This window comes from Myiozetetes cayanensis, unplaced genomic scaffold (genome assembly GCF_022539395.1).
Source record: "Myiozetetes cayanensis isolate MyiCay16 unplaced genomic scaffold, myiCay2020 scf3, whole genome shotgun sequence".
In the NCBI taxonomy this organism is placed as follows: Eukaryota; Metazoa; Chordata; class Aves; order Passeriformes; family Tyrannidae; genus Myiozetetes; species Myiozetetes cayanensis.
In genome coordinates, this window is record NW_026087521.1 from 39,208,115 (window position 1) to 39,228,465 (window position 20,351).

The 20,351-nt window shown below is 36.8% G+C and overlaps 2 protein-coding genes across 5 annotated transcripts in view; one reads left to right on the forward strand and one right to left on the reverse strand.

The window, feature by feature from the left end:
* The window catches only part of PPP1R12A (protein phosphatase 1 regulatory subunit 12A), a 1,052,766-nt gene that overhangs the window by 749,632 nt on the left and 282,783 nt on the right, over positions 1-20,351 (reverse strand). The window lies entirely within an intron of this gene.
* Positions 1-20,351, forward strand: part of SYT1 (synaptotagmin 1) — a 345,628-nt gene that overhangs the window by 269,061 nt on the left and 56,216 nt on the right. For all 4 annotated transcript variants that reach the window (XM_050324472.1, XM_050324473.1, XM_050324471.1 and 1 more), the window contains one exon: positions 1,786-1,953. In XM_050324472.1, coding sequence (XP_050180429.1) covers positions 1,786-1,953 — 168 coding nt within the window. The remainder of the gene's footprint in view (positions 1-1,785; positions 1,954-20,351) is intronic.

The window sequence follows — 20,351 nt, forward strand, 5'->3', positions numbered from 1 at the left end:
GCATATTGAGCCCTGAACCTTATTTCTTCTCTTCTTTGGGTGGTTCCCTGTGGTTTTTCCTTTCTTTTTCCCAGACATCCATGGTGCTGTTCCAGGGTGCAAGCCTTTCCCAGACTCCAGCTGTCTGAATTGTATCCCCACATTGCACTGCCAAAAGGAAACCAAGAAATCCTAGCTGGACTACACCAGGAGGTGTTCCTCCTCAGGTCCAAAGTGGGTTCATGTCTAGAGGAATGACATTGTCTATGCCAGAACATGTTCTTTTACCATGGTCTCACCTGCTTGAAGTCAAAAGACTGACTGTGTCTGAGCAGAAAGCAGGGAGAGGGAGCAATTCTTCAGAAAAACTGAGGCCATCCTTGGTAGTCCAGAACAAAGATGAAGGCTGAGGCTACTTTAGAAGTAATGAATGAAAGAAGGATTTTAAAAGGAAGGTCACTTAAATGAGCTTTACTGAGGTCAAGTTAATGATTACCAAAAAGTAAATAATGATGATTGTAGTCTTAGTATGCATTCCAAATGACCAGGATCCAGTGTAAACTAACAGAGAAATAAGCTTTAGAACATTTTTCTTTTCCTGTTTTTGAGGCTGTGTAAAAATAACATTATTTAGAATTTTTCCTTCCACATATACATGCCCTCTGTAGCTTTTTAGAAGCTACACATAAATTACAGAATGAAAATAGTTTTTGCTGTAGTATTTATTAAAATACACAACTGTGTACTACTGAAACTATTCTACTCGATAATGGAAGCTAGACCTGGTTCTCAACTTGATAAGCTTATTTTAAACATTATATAACATGTTATGTAAAAGGAAAACTACTCACATTATTAGTAAGTTATTTTAAGAAGCAAGCGGAAGCCAAACAGTTACAGATGACAACAGTCCCAGGGTTTAAACAGACCGGAACATGCAGAGGTTAACAAGGACAATGATAATGCCATGGTTTCATTTCTCTTTATATGTAGACAATTAATAGATAAATGTTTAATGAAGCCCATGGAAACCATTTATACTTGCAGAATGTATTCAGATTGACCAAGTGTTCACATAAATCCAAACAGTTCCTAAATCAGACCTTTTCAGACAGCCACTCAAGTATAGCTTACCTGAACTGCTTGTCTCCATCTGAATATTAAAAATGTGACTTATAAACATCCTAACCTACAGCATCTGTCTGAACCACATCAGAACAGATGCAGAATTAGTCAGAACTTGGCCTTCTGCCGCCACAGTTTCTAACTATACACTGTGACTTAGAAAGCACCTTAGTGTCTACCATGTGAAAGGTGTAATAATGAAAAATATGCCTTGGTAAGTAATAGGTAGTGGTACTGTAAGAGAAATCTTTAGTGTCTAATTATTTTGTGTCAGATACAGTAAGCCAGTTCTGTTTTTTTCATCAGTCTGGTAGCTACCCTCTCTTAGTGATGACGGGTGAATTATTGAGGAAAAGACACCATTGTGTGAAAAGTTCATGTGTCTTCAGTGCAAATAATTGGGCTTCTTGTTTCAGTTTCATCACCCACAAAATGATTTGAAGTAGAATGAGAAAAAAACAGGAGTGATGAGTGAGCTGCCACATTGTTCTATCGAGTGCCAGAGCCTTGTCTCAAGAAATACTGCATCTGGTGACTCTGAAACAAATACACCTCATAATTTTCTCTGCAGTTCAATTTACCTGAGATGACAGCTGACAAACCAAAGAAATAGATTTGCATTGTAGTGGACAAATCTTTATTGTCTCAGATGTGGAGTTTGTCATTTTCTTGTCTTTGCAGGTGCCATACTCTGAGCTGGGTGGAAAAACTTTAGTGATGGCAGTTTATGACTTTGATCGTTTCTCCAAACATGATATCATTGGGGAATATAAAGTTGCAATGAACACAGTGGACTTCGGTCATGTCACTGAGGAGTGGAGAGACTTGCAAAGTGCAGAGAAAGAAGAGGTAAGAAAAATCAGACTTTTTTTCCCCCAGGACACTTTTGTCCTTAGCTAGAGAAACAGTCACACTAGCAACATTTTTTTTTGCAGAGACAGCTCCCATCTGTTATCAGCATTTCTCATACTTGCTTCGCCTGATACATTCTTGATAAGCATCTCTTCCAATACTCATTGAGTGGGACATTCTCTTTTGCTATTCTGATCAATCTTTTTGATACTTTGTGCAACATATTAAAAAAGTTTTTATGAATTTTACTTTTTCCTGAATTGATGCAGTTTGGGTACATAGAATTTGTATTTGCATTGTATGAGTGGTGTGCATTTAGGTTTATTTGTGGTTCTCAGTGTTTGCATCTCAAGGCATCTTATTGTATATGATGATAATGGTAGGTTTTCATTGAAATACCTTATAGTTTTATTGAACTGCTATGTGAAAATATCCATTGATTTGAATTATGAATTTTACAAAAACCTTGGAATGGCATCTCACTTAAATATTGATCATCTTTTTTATTTTGTCTCTATGTCAACATCCTATGGATTCATTATTTAGTAATTATAGTGCTACATGTACACATGACACTTCTTGGAAATATTTCATCACCAGATTGTGCATCCTGTGAGGTTGTTCATACTAATACATCCAACTTTCTGCTTATTGTAAGACCATGTTGTATTCATTTTTACATTATTTTTCCTTTTGATAGATAGTACTTTGCCTACTCATAATGGTCAGAGTGCATAGCGTACCTCAATTCTTCTTGTTCAAAGACAGGGAATCTAAGTCTGAGTTTCTCAACACCTAATTTAGATAAAAAGTTGCTTTGGATTCAAACCCTAGTTTCTGTAATTAAAGGGACAGTCTGAATCAAATCTTTCCTTCCTACAAGTGACAAAAACTTTAATACTGGATTTAGACTAAAAGCTGCAAAAAATGCAGCAGATGCAGAGCCATGCAGCCTTCTCAAATTTCCAAAAATGGTAGATTTCAGTCTTGCCTTTTTGAGTGTTTGTTTTTAAAGACTGTGTTTTCAGATGGCTTTTTTCAACAGCTTATTGATTTGAAAACCACTGCTACACTGAGACTGTTCCGCGTGGCATTTTTTCATAGTGACAGCATTTACAGGGTACATTGGTACCATTGCCATATGGGACATTTTTCTTTCACTCTTAGAGCCAAATGAAAATGAAAAAAAGAGAAAAAGGAATGTTGTAGTTCAAGGGCCCTGTTCCTTTAAGGCCTCAACCTACCTGAAAGCTGGAAATGTGAAATTGGGTGTATTAATACTTCCAAATTTTATTAAGTAGCAAATTGGTCTTTTATTGCACTATTATGCATGATTTCAAAGTGTTTCATATTTTTCTGTTTCAAAACACATAAAATAAGCCAAAGAGGAATTTAAACTTGACCATCGTAGTATAACCTCAAGCTTTAAGAAAATAAACAATTATATCCCCATATAACATTCTGACAGATATGTTGTCGATTAGTGTGGGATTTCACCTGTCTTGTGCCATAAGTTTTCTAGCTAACATCCACAGTTAAATCTCAGCCACTTTTCTGCAACAGCTTCAGCAAGTTCATACTCTGCTAATGCAATATGGTGAAAATGTTACTTGAAGCAGATATTGAGCAGTGTGAGCTACTTGCATAAATGCTTTCTGATTTGGAAAACACCTTTTATTTTAAAAGGAGGTAATTAGAATTAATAATTCTGGAAGTATTTGGATATTAGAAGAGTATTACAAGAGCTTTGAATAGTTTGCAATAGAGACTAAATGTAGGAATCTAGGTTGCTCTCACCATCCTTCATATGTCAGGTACTATGTATGCAGGAAAGCCATTGAAATTTTTATACCTTTTAGATAGGGCCTTTTTGAAGTTGCTACCAAGCATGGCTATTTTATTTGTAAGGAGCTAGGTAATATGATTCTATGAAACATCGTGAAAAACTGTGCTTACACAAACATCCTAAATGTTTTTTCATACTGTAGGAGATCTTCTGTTTTATTCTTGCATCTCAGTGTTCATAAGTATACAAGGTATCCAATCAATATGGAAAAATATCATAAGTCAGGAGACTTTTTAATCTTAGTTTTCCCAGCTCATTAGCTCACTGTACAAATAAAAAGTGACCCCACAGAAACCAGTTACTCACCAGCCAAGTATATTTAATCCACAAGGTCTTCACTTATTTCTGCTCCGTTATGGAACCTCTACTTCTGTCATATATATGTTGAGCCTGATTCAAAGAATTGCTTAGCCCAGTTTGGAAAAGAAATCTCTACCAAGAACCAAAAGACTTGCATCTGTCAGTGGTTTGGGAGTTATGTTCACAGGAAATGTCATTCATATTCCATATTTGACTCAACTACCTCACCATCTTTGATGTTCCAGTCCCTGCTCCCCAGCAAAGATGCTAAGCAAATTCTAGTAGATTTTAAGGGATAATAAATAGGGGACAGAAATCCTGTCTCCATAAAGGGTTTATCAGCTGACAAAGCAGATGTTGCAGAATTCACAGCAGATATAGCTACGATCAAGAAGTACCCTGGTTTCAGAATTAGTAAATACCTCACTGCACATATGAAGGTTAACATGATTTACCTATGCCAGATATGTAGCAACAGACACATTCTTGTCTCTTGGCAGTGATCATGAACATGATGTGCTGGTCTGGCTTACTGAAAAAACAAATTAAAACCTAAGTAACTGGATTTCATGCAAAAAATTCTAACAAATGTAATTTTATTGCTACCAAAAAGTCTTTTGCAGACTATTCTACTTGGTATGTAATGAATTTGTCCTTGAAAAGCACATCTGCCTGTGGCCTGCAATATTTGAAGAAAGACAGGTTTTATTTCCTTTTTTACCCTTGTAGCAGTTAGGTAAGTTTGGCAGTTCTTAGAAACCTAGTGCTAATTAGAATTCTAAATATTTTTGAAATTAGTTTCAGATGTCAGACTATCCTTAATGTTTTAGTTTTGACCCCTAAACAAGATGTTTACCAAAGCATATCAGTGGCAACTGTCACCAATCACTTCAAAAGAACCATAAAGGTGGCATCAGTCAAACTGAGTATAAAAATCTTATTTTTAGTTTTCTTTATGTCAAATTCAGTTGATACACATTATAGAATTACAATTTAATTAACATTTCAGTCATAGGGGGCAAAATAATTTTATGAGCTCTTACTCTTCCTTTTGCTAATAAAGCTCTACTGTGTTTTCCATCCTTTTTTCTAAAGGGGCTTGAAATTGATGGCAGAGGATGAAGGTTTAATGAACTAATTTGAAACTCAACCTCTCACAGCCCAGCCATTTGAATGGCATCTCTCTGACACTACATTCTCTTCTGGGAAAGGTCTTATTAATATATTTATGTTGGTGAAGCACTCTGAAGGTACAAGCCTTTATGTGAGCATTTGTTACAACTGGGAGAGGGCTTTGGGAATGTAGAAGTGTGTGCAAAGATTGCTAAACATTGTGAAGACCACTACTAATGAGCTTCATACCTTGAATCCTTTTTTCCTTGTCTGCTTTTACCTGTGGTCTCCTTGTGAATATATGGAGTTGACTAAACAGTAGTCCTTCAGTCTCATTTTACTGAGAGCATGGAAGGGAAGAGGGGTTGATACTGAAAGGTTATTCACTTTTACCAAGTCTGACATATAATGGTTTGGGCACAGAGTGTTAAAAAGCAGATCACAGGAGTTTGCTCATCTCTGTCATGTACCAGATGTCACTGCCATTAACTTTATCTGAGTACACAGTGCATCCAATATCTGTTATCACTCCAGTACAGAAGGCGAGACAGACCTCTTCTTTGCTCACATCGGTGTGAATCATACTGAGAGTCATCTTCTGAATACTTCAGCTGATTTCCCTCCAGACATTTTGTTATATTGGCACTTAAATTGAAAACCTGTTGTAGCAAACATGCCAAGAAATTTTACGGAATATAAGGAGAAGCAGAAACAATTCTTTCCCTTGGAAACAGTGAAGAAGCATAAGGAGAAGGATCCTTGACCTGACTGTATCAACTACCAAGAGTTCCGCAAACCTTTTATGACTGCCATCTATGAGAAACTGAAATTGGTTAATGGCTTAAACATTGTTAAAATCATTGAAAGACTTTTGTCCACTGTAGCAAATTGTGCAAAGAAGCAACTGTTCACTGAAACCCACCCTCCCCAAATATGCCTACTAATTAGGACTGTGGCAGGAACTTGCGATAAGATAAAGGTGGTACTATTGTTCAGTTATCCCAGGAGAAAAATGTATCACAAGTGTGAGAGACTGGAATATATTAGTGGCTGAGACAATTGAGGTGCAAGCTGATGATGTGCAAAGTAACTACACAGGTGCTGAGGGTGTGTAAACCTGACACCTCAGGCTACAAGCTGTATGTTGGATAAGATAAGGAGAGAGGCAAATCCTGAGAGATGGGGATTTCTTTCTCCTTAAACAAATGACTCAGCTGTGATAACTCCCCTCTGGAGAAGCACCAAGAGGATTCACACAAAGCCTGAAGATACTCATCTCTGCTGATAGGCCATAATGGGCCATAATGGACTAAACTGGCTGACATAACAGGCAGCTGTAATATCTTAGAAGGTGTCAAAGACTCATGAAATGTCCCGTGATCCAGTATTACATAATCCATTTTAAAACTCCCTGCTCCAGGAGAGATACTAGGAATGTTCCCATTACAAAACTCACTCAGGGCTTCTTCCCTCACACATATGGGCTTCTTCCTTCATACAGGGTGGAGCTCAGTTCCGCGCACCACATGTGATCTCACCTAAAAATCCAATGCGCAGGCTGGAAGGTGTAAAGACCTTCCCCGGATCTTCGCTCGCGAAGACTGGCCATTATTATACCCTGGGCTTCCCTCAATGGATCCAGACTACAGCCATCACTTTGACAAGACTGGGAGTCTGACCACCAAGAAGACCACAAGAAAAGGATCAACAGGATGCCGTCAGAATCCACAAAATGGTGGTATTTCTTCTATTTCATCTGTCTCTCTGTCACTCTCATTCTCTGCCCCTTTCTCTCTTTTTTCTATTTCTTTCTATGTCTCTCTACATCTCATTTACTGTTAAATAAAAACTATTTACTTTGGCATGTGGTCTCATTTGCACCTTAATTCAGGCAGAGGCATCTCTCTAATAATTTTAAGAAGCTGATCATAACACCTTCACATAACACTCTATGCATTATCTGATCAGGCATCCACCATGGATAGGTTATATGATGGATGCATGCTCATGTCACAGTGCATTGTGATGGGTATATTTTATACATGGCTTCTGAGTTGGAAGTCTGCTGGAAAACACCAGTGCCACGCTTCTACATGATGCACAACCCCAACCAGGAGAAATGCTACACTACTGCCTTGGAAATGGGTGAGATGCAAGCGTTCTGCAGCTGGAGAGTGGAAGACCAGTTCTGTGAAGCTTGATATGGACAATACCTGAGGATTGTTCTTTGCTTCCTCATCAAAAACTAAAAGTGGAAAAGTGGCCTTGAAACAGGTTTATTTAATACCTTGGTATACTTTGTAGAAGTTAATGAGCCACCAACTTTATTGACTCTAGCACTGAAACTTGCAGAGAGTTAAGAGTTAAAGGACATTTTTACAAAAGTCACTGTCAAATTACAGCAGCAATTCACTATTACTTTCTGTTGCAGTTGTATGATAGATGGACAGATGATCTAATAGGCCATTCCCATCTCTGATAATAACACTTAGTTCTTTTACAGCTTTGCAGATAGCACAGTGCTTTCCAAATAAAAGTATCATTATCCCTAGGGAGATACTGTCAGAGTGTCAAACAAATTTTAAAATGTGAGGTCTCCTTTATTTAGCTGCATATTGGATCACTGTGTTTTCTTCATAGTGTTCAAATTTCCTCAAGTTCAGCTCTTATCATGTCCAATTAAAAATTAAAAACCTAAGGCTTTAACATTCAGGTTTTGTGGAGAGTTCAATAGAGTAAACTCACAGTGTTGAATACCTGTTCAACACTAAGTACAGAAGCTGTCCTGCCAAGGGACTGAGTTTCATAGTGATACAGGGAGCAAAACAGGTTCTCAAGTTTGAGAATAAGTAAGCCTGGTTTAAATTTCTTTAGCAGTTAATTAGTTGTTTTGCATCTTGAAATTGAAGATGTTAAAATGTTGTGATGTTAAATGGAAAACAATATGATTTGAGTAGAGCAGTTAGGGTACCATTTCAGGCTATTAAAATCATGCATTTCTTTTCTTGCCTTTTATACTCAAACTGCTGACAATCCCACTGGATACCTTTGTTGAGTATTCTCTTTCTTAACTCCGAGTCTAGAAGAGATACCATAGGAGGTCAGAGGCATTCTTGTGTTATAAATAAAAAGAATGTAATTGGTATACTTGAAATCAAAAGGGAACTTGTCTTGATTCATCTCAGTCTGTCTGGTATTAAATTCAAATACATAAAACAGTAGAAAGAAGTTCAGTGATAGTGTTAAATTCAGGCTCTTCTGGGCCCTTCCTGTTCCTGGACAGTTTTCATTCTGAGATCAGAAAAACTTGCATTGCTTATTTGTCAAAAACGTAATTATTACCATTTTCCTTTCAAGTGCAGAAGGGCATCTTGAGGTTAAACTGTACTAACAAAATAGATCCTACACTTGGTGCTGAGCATCTAATATAATACATAAAATACATGTATTTTATGTGTTCTGTTATGTATAATATATGTAATATATACACATTATACAAAATAATATGACACACAAAATAATAATACACATATACAAAATACACAACATGTCAATAATACACAAACATGCATAAGTTAATAAACATACAAAATTTATTAATAATTGTTTATTAAATAAATAGTAGATAATATTTATTATTTAGAATTATCATAATTATTTTATTTATTCATTCATTTTAGACTAGATATATTCCTAAAAACCCTGTAGAAAATTACAAGGTTGAATGAAGGAACAGTGGACAATTCCCAACCTCCGCTTCTTAATGTCCGGGAGTTTATTGCTCAAGTATAGGGTATTTTAAAGTTCAAAAGCACTGCCTCATACAATGGCAGTTGGAAAGCAGTGTTCTGAATAGTGCTTTTACAGGGTTTTGAGAAAGATACTGAGAAGGATCAAAATCATCTTTTTAAAAAGAACTTTTTAAAAGACTTAAACAGAATTTATTTTCAGATAGCTGATTATCAGTCATTTATTTGCATGGGTTGAAGTATATTCCAAGTGGAATGTACTGAACCTAGAGTATGAAGAGATATTTTGGATGGAAACTGCAGTAGGAATTCCAGGAAATCCAGACATAATTGTGGAGTACTACCAGGTGTAAAGGTCTGAAATCTGGGAGGCGTGGCAAATGGACCTGCAGAATCAACCAATGAAAGGGTCACAGAATATGCTATATCTGAAATTTTTCAGCACTGGTATCCAGCTGGACTTTCATGTACTTACTTATTTTTCTGACTACCAGCATCAGTGAATGCATAATGCAGAGGCAAAAATTGCCTCAGTAGGTTCTAGGCAGAAGCTTCACAGTAGTCTGCGATAATACTTTACTTCCCTTTCTCCCTTAAATTTCCAAACCAACAGTGACAAAAATCGTTATCTGATTGCTGTTACAAGCCAGGATCAGGAGCTAAGGGAAGCTGCAAAACAGCATTATCAAAATACTCCATCATAAGTGTCATCAGAAGGACTTTCAGAACAGAGACCAAGATTTTAATAGTCATGAGCAAAGAGCAAGTCTCGAAAAGACAATGAAAGCATTTTCACTAGAAGGTTGAGGAGTAATATGCTGCTCTAGTCTGCTCACTTGTTCAGTCCACTTCACATGGAACTAAAAGATTTTGTTTACAGAAGCATCAGAGAAAAATGTATTTTTGAAGAGGTAAAAGTCAAAGATTTAGGAATAGTGGTCCAGGAAAGAAAGCTATTAACTGCTTTCTTAATTCTTTTCCTCTGTCAGCTTTTAAACACTGATTTAGACCGTGTCAGAGATTACCATAGTAACCATTTAACCTCTTTTCAGAGCCTGTTGTGTTTCCATTTAGTTCAACAATGAGCTCAACTGGTATTTGAAGTACTTTGCGTTGTACCTGTGACAGGAATTAGCACCAAATGCCCTAATCAGTTAGAATCCAAAACATAATACTGTATTTTCAGTTCAGTGGTATTAAGCTTTTATTTAGTTTATGATAATGTTTTAAGAGGTAGAGTACATGAATTTAGGAAGTATTACCTGGTCTTATTTCTAGGCTAAATGGATGACAGACAGCGATAACTCAGTCCTACAGTTACCTGTTCAATTGTATCATATAACTCAGCCTTCTAGCAAAGGCCAAAGAAATCCCTCACAGTGGTTGATGTGTTGTTAGTGTGTTATAGTTGATGCAGCTGGGTGGTTTTAGTGCAGTCAACCCTGTACCTCTTTCCTCTTTCTTTTCCATGGCCTTCTGCAGCTTACTTTGTGATTGTTACCATCATAACTAGAGAACTCAGGACTTGATGATTTAAATTAGATTCTAAGAACCTTTGGCATTACATAGACTCTTTTACTTGTTCATGTCTAATTATTTCTGGGCAGGGTGCTGTCGTACAAAATAATAACTTGCTGAAAAAATCCTTTTTCACAGAATATCTCCATTTCTGCATTTGATTCATTCTCCCCTTGTAGGTTAATGGAGAACTGACATTTCTAGTTTTTAGTATCTTGCAATCTACGACTTGCATACAGTTATTTTTGAAGGACTATGGCCAGTCTTTCATTTTCTATTGCACATATCATAGCAAATATTATTATTCTTGCATGCTTATAGGTAACTCTACATCATAGATAATATTTAAGAGATTAACAAGATCAACAAAAATACTTTTCTGAACCTTATTTGAGCATGTTTTATAATATTGATGCTCTACAGTTCAAAGTTTTTAACCTCTCTGTCATCTAAAATTGCAATAGCAAGGAATTTTACGCCAAAATGATTCCATTTTCCAAAGATCAAACCATTTCTCCTCTCTCTGTCCCACTCCATCTCCCCCTCTCTCCCCTTAGCCCTCCCCCATCCACCTCCCCTGACTTCAATGTTTCTGGCCACATTTAGGGAGAAATTCATAAAATGCTGTCTTTTCCCTCAGATTCTTATTCTTTTCAGGTGGTTGTTTGGTTTTTTTTAACTTCTACCATCATTTTTTACACCAGAGTGATTCAGTGAATAATTAACTTGCATTTTGTAGCCTCCAGTCAAAAGTTGCTGCTTTTTAGTATTTACGTTGACCAGAGATGAAACTTTGGTGAATCACTCCACCTCCTTACTTCTCAGCATATATTCTCTCATTTTTGGTGTATGCATGCATATGAGATGTAGACCTGAGCATAAAGCAGAAATACATCTTTCCTTTAGGATGCATCTTTGGTGATGGAAGTTTCGTGAGCAATCTTAAATTGCATTAACTGGGGCTTTTGTTTCACCTGGCTGCCTTGCTAGTTTGCTCACTAGATGGATGGAGGGGTTCTGTAGTTGTTCTGTCCCTTCCACTGGCAGAGTTTCCAAAGTATGATTTTTTTTCTGTGGAGGGCTGGAGTATGGTCACTGCAACAGAATTACTACGGTATCATTAGAGCAAAACACAACTCACTTTGAGCTACAATCATCAGTGCGCAGATGAAACCCATTTCCGGTCTCCTTTTGGACCCAGGTAAATCCTGTATGTGCTTCTTGCTGGCCAAAAGCAAGATGAAAAGATGTACCTGAATCCACAGAGATGGAGGCCACGGCTTTTTCCTTGCGCATTATGTCTACAATTACAATTACAGAAATAGTGCCAGAGATGAGAGTTTCCTAACTAGCAGTGAGAGAGTTGAAAGTGGTATGTTATTGTTGCTTGATTGGCTGCATGCATTTGCCTACAACAGAATAGAATTAGGAGGTATTGCAATTTCCACTGACACTGATAAAGGCAACTAAATCTGGGAACCTCTCACTGTGCCTTACTCGACTTGTGGCTGACCTTGAGTTCAAATCTCTTCCTCTTAGCTAAAGACCTTAAATTCTAACGGAAGCAATTTCCTCTATGATTTACCATTATGTGGGGTTTATAACTTACTGTTGATACCATCAGCATAGAACATGCCACTGCAGCTTCACAGTGGTATGGCTGGCAATGGGCAGACAGCACCTGAGCTTCCAATTAGGTGCTTAATATTAGGTGATACTGAAATTACTTCTGGTTGTCTGGAATCTAGTTATTTTACCTTTTTTTTTTCCATATCTTCTTCATTAACTGTGAAAATTAACCAGAGGATCTCTTGTTGATGAGTAGAGCCTGGGCTTCAAAACTGGCAGCAGCTCATTTTTGTGTGAGTGCCCCAAGGTCTGCAGCTGACATCCCCTGTCTGTAAATGCCCAGCCTAGAATTAGATAGCAGTGGATTATGCTGAAAATGTTTTTACTCATTCAGACTTTCACATTAATCAGCCAGGCCTAACATTAATTTTCTGTGATGTTTTAGAGCAGGCAAGTTTTCATGACATGTGGGTCATTTGTATTAATTTTGATTACTCTGATTTTTTTGCTTGTACTTGTTGTACAGAAAATAGATACAGCTATTACAAGTCTGTGACACAAACTAAGAGCTGCAGTTCTTCCACAGCACATATCTATAACCTGTGATTTCTTTCTTGTCATAGTACAATTGTATATGACAATACATCAAAACTCTCAAAAAAACCCCACCTGTAACTTTCCGAGCCATCCAAATTTGTGCATACTTCCTTACAATGAGGACCAATTTGTGTCATTACAATTTGATATAGCAAATGTTTCTGTAGATATAGAATCATAATTTTCTATATAAGCTTTAAATTATTAAATTATTTAAAATCTTATAAAAGACATGATTATTTCTTCAGAATGCCTGTTTGTGACACTAAACTATTAGTTGATTTCTTAATGAAGAACTCTCTGCTTTTAGTTTAATTCATCAGCCTGAAGGAAAAATATGCACATTTATAGTGTATTGAAAATTGCAGCTTTTATTACTAAAAGCATAAAATCTAAAAATTATTATCCTCTGATACATTATAATTGTAAATGAGAACAGATTTTAATTAATATCTACTAGATTTTCTGCCGCAATCATATGCTCCAAAATGACTTGAGAATATTGTTTTCCTGCTTGGCTTTCCACTGTAGAGTTCCAGAATTGGCATAAGTTCCTCCAAGCACCAACACCAGTCACATTATATAAGAATTTTAAGCTCCTTCTATTTATATGTTCCCACTCATGAAAAGTAGCTTTTAATCAGCCCTTCAAGCATAATCATGGCATGTAAAGCTGTGACTGTCTTGTGTATAAACACTGGGACACACTCCTTAGACTTTTTAGCCCACCTGCTCATTGATTCCTTGGGTTTGTTACCAGAAGACACCATTATATGAGGCACAAGGAAACCCCCTTACAAACTTGAAAGACCTTGCTTGGATTTGGAGCAAGGATCTAGAAAGTGTTTGATTCTTAGCCCTTGGCATTTTGTCCTGGCTGTGTGGCCATAGACTGCAAATACTGAAAGCTCAGACTTCTTCTTGGCATCTTGACTTCCAAAAAAATTCAAAAATGCTGAGTGAGACCTTACTGGCAAAGGGTACAAAGAGAAGGTTGCTGACAGTAGACCCAATATTTGTTTAAAGACAGGCTTGCACCACCACTGGAAAACTCTTAGAGGGTCTTCAAACCCAAAGAGTTTGAAAGTTTCTAATTTTAAGACATAAACAGATGAAGAAAATAACATGTCCCTTATAGCTTCAGCAAGTACTCTGTTTTAAAAAGTCATTGATTCTTCAGGAGGTTCAAGCCATTTAATACATGATGCTTCCTCTTCTCTACAGTACTTATGCACTGTAATCAAGTCACTTCCAATCTTCTTTTCAGAAAGTCGCAGAAATTAATCTTTTATGTTTTTTGCAATCAGGCTTTTTCTACTTTTTTCCAATAAGAGTTGTGACTTTTTACCTTCTTTGTAGTTTTCTACATCTTAAAAAAAAAAAAAAAGTACACTCTGTGCAGTATACTTTATTTCTTTTCCAGGCAAGCAAAGTCACCAGCTGCTTCTGATCGTGTCTGCTATTGAATGTTTTACACAGGATTACACTAGCAGTTCATGGTTTGTAGCTTATTACCATATATCCTCAGCAGGAGACATTGCCTTGTAAGATACATTTCCTGATTCAGGAGATATTTAGAAAGAGTCTTGAGTTCTTTATTTTAGAATGTAGAATTTTTGGTTTTGGCTGTATGAAAATGTCCTCCATGTGACTGGTTACAGCTAAGTGATTAAGCATTTTCTCTCTGCCCAACCTGTTGCATTATTATTTACTCTTATGACAGTACTTACATCACCTGCAAAAGTTCTTCCCCATCTACAAAAACAGCAGTGGACCTTGAAGAGAAAAAAAAGAAAAAAAAAATATACATGTTCCCTTCATCAACCAAATTTACAATCTTATCAAAGATAAATCTGGTTTTAGTTAAAAAGACCTTTTTTCCATAAAACAATGTGATTCAATTCATTATATTTTATATCCTTTAAATCAGCATTAATACAAACTTTTATGAGGTCTTCTTTGTTTTCATCTGGGTTTGATAAAAGGCAAGTGGCTGATAGATACCACCTTCATCCCATTTGGCCTTTTTCCGAGTGAGAGAGGCATAACTTTAGCACTATTTCAGTCTTCTGGAATTTCCCTTGTGGTCTAAGATTTATTAAAAATGAACATCATTGAACCAGAGATTTTATGATAAGTGCAGTCTTCTTTCCTAGATTTTATAGATGACTGCGGTGACCTCTTTTTACTGAAGAGATTAATGAAATTGTGTGGTACTGATTGCTATGATGACCTTTGATGAGCTTCCTTGTCCTCCTAAAGAATGTGCTAAGAGAGTTTGTAAAAGTGAAATAGTCAGGAGAAGTGCAGTAATTCAAGAGGGGTTTGCCATTACGTATTTATCCAAAAACTTGAATATCTTTCAGTAGTTTCATAAAAATATATGTTTGAATGCTTAGTTTAAGAAGTGGATATGAGCCTGGTAAGTCAATAGATTGGAATATATAGCACTAGTTCCAAGGACCTCATTCTTGAACTGAGTACAAATATTTAATGTGCTGAACTTAAGACATATAATGCAAGGCATTGTACAAGGAGGCATGTATTAGTTTCTTCATTTCAAGTAGAACCCAAGACAAAAGTACGGACATTATCTGAGAGAGTATTTTACATATTTCTGATTTCCCTCAAACTAGGGAGCACTAGAACAGGATTTTCTCTGAGCTTTTCTGAGGTGTTCAGCTTACCTCTTTTCCAGCTGCATATCATTTACCCCATCTCATATTTTTAGACGATTTTAGACAATTTTTGCAGATGCTCTGCAGAAATCTGCAGTATAAACATTAGTAAAAGAGGACAACATGAGCAATGAAAATCAATGGTACATAAAAGGACTTTAAATTCTGCCTGTGCCTGTAGCACAGAAGCAGTGGATGGAAAAAAAAAAAAAAGATGACATTGATTTGAATGAAATTATACATGAAGGAAAATCTTCTTCACCTTGATAAATTACAGGCGGAGAACTGTCTTGTTATAAGTTTTCACCTCTCAGCTGTTAACTTAGATCAGCTATTTTAGTGTGTTGTTTTCCCATTAGCAAATACAGTTCCTTTTCATCTTGCTGTGCACTCCCCTGGTTTGCAGCCCTTTCAGGTCACTGCTGTGGCTGCAGTACAGTGAGAATCCTTGTTTGTCTGTATGGCTGAGTTTTTTTGTGTGAAAATAAAGGCACAAGCTTCTTTTGGCACAAAATTATGTTGCCCACTGCCTTGCAAGCTGGAGAGCATGATAAGAAGGTTCCTGTAAATGTGAAGGAATACAATGCCTTAAAGAGGATAAATACTCAGATTCTTGCCCTGTTCAGGGAAAACCCATGAGCACATGGCAGGTCATCACATGGTCTGTCTGGCCTGCCTCTAAGTTGCAAGTTTCCAGTTTTAAAACAATGACTCTTAAAACAATGACTTTAAAACCTGCCTCTTGGCCAGTTGGCAATTTTAGGAGCTTTTGCAGGAGGCTGCTGTATTTTGTGGGGTTTGTGATTGAGGTCATGGAAGGAAGCTGAAGGTAGTGCTAGGGGTTATTATGGGAGAACTTGAAAGCTGAACTGGTGTTACAGCAAGCAGGAGATGAGAAAAGGGAGGACATAAATCAACAGGAGCTGTGAACCAAGCTGTGATAGGAACACTGCAAAAAGAACCATTTATTTATAATATAGCTGGAACTAGGATGAAGTGCAAGGTCTTTATGTCTTAGTATTTTGTTACGGTTTCAGGAAAGGGAAGAAGATGACTGGCTGTGAAGATAATCCATGAATTCCACTGAATTCTTTTAAGTTCTTACAGAACAAATAGAAATATACTGTATGGCTTCAGTAATGAAGGCACTGATTTTGCCTGATAGCCTTTCCCTAGGGCTGTTGAATTTCAGCAGTATTTGACAGCAGCCATAGGTGATTACTTATTCCATCATACCACTCATTCCCATTTGTTAAAATCTGTTTGTTCTGGATTTCATTAATCAAGAATGTATGGTCATCGTAGCAAGCACTCTGTTCGTGCCGGTTTTTTAGTACAGTATCACATCCATCCCTACATCTTGCAAGTAAGAAACTGCTAATTGATTTGATTCTTAATTACAGTTCTCTGCTGTCTACTGATCCTGTATATTTTTGGATGTACGCTGTAATTCCAATCCATAATCTAAAGCTTTGAATTCAATCACTTTTGGAAGCTAAAACACTCTTGAAAGTAGATACTACACTAAGTGAGCATTAAGATGCTGATATTTACTACAGGAGATGTTTTCAAGTCAAGCAAGGGTACTGTATTGTGGTTTCCTAAACCCTATCACAGGAGGACAGCAAGTTTCTGTAGAGTGACTGCAGTGCATCTACAATATTCTAATAATTATGGGAAAGTTTTATGATTTGACTTCTCACAATGTCTGATAAGACAAAAAAAACTTTCAAATGTGTTACATTTCCTTTCAATGTTGTACTTAGACTACTCACTAGAAGACTAGCCTTATGACATAGTGTAGTTAATAAGTTTTCCATGCTGTCAAAAGTAATAATATTAATGTGCCATTCAGATAAATTAATTTTGTTTTGTGCACTGGACTGCATAGACATGAGTGATATTTAGAAATACAATCAGTCAGGAGCTCAGGAGAAGCCAAGTGGCAATATAGAGGGAGATGCAATCACTAAAGCAGAGCAGCCAGATGCAAGCATTTGTGGGTAGGCAAAGAGTTACAGGAAACCAGACTGTGATGTTCAGCCTTATATGATTATTTTAATTCATTCCTCCCTTTATCATTTATTTAAGAAATTAATTTTCTTCTTGTTTACCAAAGAACTTGGTATGTTTGGTAGCATGGTCTTTTGCCTGGAAATCAAAGAGTGTGTTTCTGCTAATCTTTGATTTCAGCTGCCTTTGGGCACAGCATTTCTCATTTTTCAAGAAGCAGCTGATTGCAATGCTTTTAAACTGATGACCATGAAGTGTCATTTTCTACTACTAATAACAGTGTTTTCTCTTCCCATTTCCTCTGCTTTGTAGAAAGCAGTAATCGAAGTGCTTTCTCTTAACAGTTAAAAATGTAATGAGAGGACTAAAAGGAGGAAGCTGACAAAACCTAGCTTGTTAATTTTTTAATAACATTGGCTGGTTCAGATTATTGCCCACTTGCTTTCAAGTCCAATTTACCATTCTGTTGGAGAATATTACATAGTTATGGCAGTTAAAAGAAATGCAATCTATGACATATATATATATTTCAATAAGAAGACAGACATTTATCATGAATTTCTGTGTCAAGTAGTGCTATTTGGAGAGGGACTGGGGGAGAAGAAGGAAAAATAAAGTAGATTTTTTTGTTGTTGTTGTTCCAAAGAAAGATCTAGCTAGGTCTGTTCCCTATAAGAAAGGGTAAACAGTAGTGCTAGCATACAGAAGTTGTATCACAAAAGAGTCAGAGAGTAGGACTGTAGTAGGGGAATCAGTCAAAAGAAATATGCAACTAAACCATTTCTTTTGTCTCTTCCTCACTCCTACTTTAAAGCGTGACTGCATCCCTACAGATATCACCTCCCAATACCTTTAAGAAATTCACTTCATTTGAAAGATTATTCCCTGTCTGCCCTAGAACTTCTCCCTTTAAAACTTACCTCATGGATTTTGCTTCTATTTCTGGTCTCTGTTCCCCTAGTATCAGTCTCCTTTACATCTCTTCTTTTGTCTGTTTTCCCTGGTAGTCCCTTTTTCACAGGATCCAAAATGAGCTCTCTATAGCCTGCCTCAAGAACTCTCTGTTTCTTCCAAGATCTCCTGCTGTAACCTATTTCACTTTACTGCTTAATTTACTTGTTACACGGCTTGTAACTGAACAGTTTACATTATCAGGAGCTTCCTTTTATGGCCAATTTTATATATTTGAAGAGGGTATCATCTATGAAGACACTTCTGAAAGAAAAAGTAAAAGCAAACAGGAGAGACTTTTGATCACAGACATTCTGTGCTTCTGTTTTGTAAGAAAAATGGGTTATTCCTGAAATAAAGAATAAGAACCATGCAGTAGGGCACTTGACTGTTCACATTTTCATATGGTTTTAAAATATTTTCTTCAAAAGTGCAGTAGGTACAATCAGAAAGAAGGTTCTGCCTTCTCTCCAGAGGCTTTTAGCACCTATTTGCTGCCAACATGGCTTCTATATTCATGGGTATGAAGTTCTTTTAGACAGCAAAGGATTGTCAGATTAATGGTTTAGTTGTCAGGGCCTTAAGTTTATATTGGCTGAATTTCTAGGTAACATTTTGCAAGTCTGAAATAGCTATTTCTGCAATCAGCCTTTTGACTGAAAAGGTCAGGAGGGCTCTGCCTCTCCTATTTGGTCTCAGTACTTTATCCCAAAAGTAGTGCCAGACTTTGGGGTACAGTGATACTTGGTGTGTATACGCATTCATGTGATAGTATCCAAAAGCGCTGTAATAATGGGCTGACACGTTAGCTCCAGCTTTTCTTTCTCTTTCCAGTTCTTCCTTATCTTTCCCTGCTATTTCTAGCCTGCTTCTGCAAACTGAGTTTTATGAGCCTCTTGGTCCCTTCCCACTCCTTTGCCTAATTGTGGAAGAATCATCTTCATATTGTGGGCTCATCTGTGCCCTGATTTGCCATCATAAAAGAAAAAGATTCCTTCTTTCCTGATTATACCTATTGCAAGTTTGAATTTTTCTGCTTTCTTCTTTAACCATGTATTTATCAAAAATGCAATGCTTTTGAAGCTGGTACTGTTAAACAAGCTGTGGTAGCTATAAAATTTCAGTTTTAAAGAAAAAAAAATGGGAGCCCAACAAATCAGTATTTCCTTTGCCCAACAAATCAGTATTTCCTTTTCCCAGTGTGTCCCCTATTTATTCTATGGGGTATGGGGGAGCAATACGTTCCTAACTGTAGATCCCAGCTATATGTATGAGTTTCTAATTCTGTCCATTTGCTACCATGGCTTAATTGAAGTTGTGACCAGTCTATGTCACAATTTTATGTCAAAATTACTGCATCCATGTGATTCTGTAACTAGCATTATTTTGGCCCTTTTTGAGGCTTACATACCAAGAAAAGGAATTTGTTGGATTTGAGATCTCCCTGTGTAGACAGGATGGGATGGCCTCAAAACTGTCTGAAGCCTGTCAGTGTGGCAATTGGGATTAGAGATTCTGTGATTACAGTTTACATGGACTTCCTGAATTTAATTTATAACCCACCTTTATGCTGTACCTGTTTTCTCTACAAGGTTTTAAGGCATTTTAGTTGCTGTGAAAACTATACAGTGAACATTATGAGCTTCCATTGTAAATATTTATTAGGGTAAGATGATAATATTTTGGGTCTTTGCCCGTAAACGACATCATATTGTATTTCTTTCAGGCTTATGCAAATATTCACAATCGAAACCAGATACCAAAGTTGGAAACCCCCTTCAGTCTGTTTATGTATTTCCTATACTGATTGTTGTGGAGTCATAGATCCAATTAGGAAAAGCATATGGTGCTATGGCTTGGTTTTCTGGTATTGTTTTACCATGAGAGCTGCAAGCATCAGCTTTCTCGTAATATCTTCCACAAAAATGTGGAGAATGTTTATATTAATAAGATAGATATGTCTGTTAGACATTCTGCAGTACAAACAAGAGTAATCTACATAATAGCATTTTTCTCTGTAGCTCATTAGGAGAGTATACTGTCAAGGCAAAAATGACTACT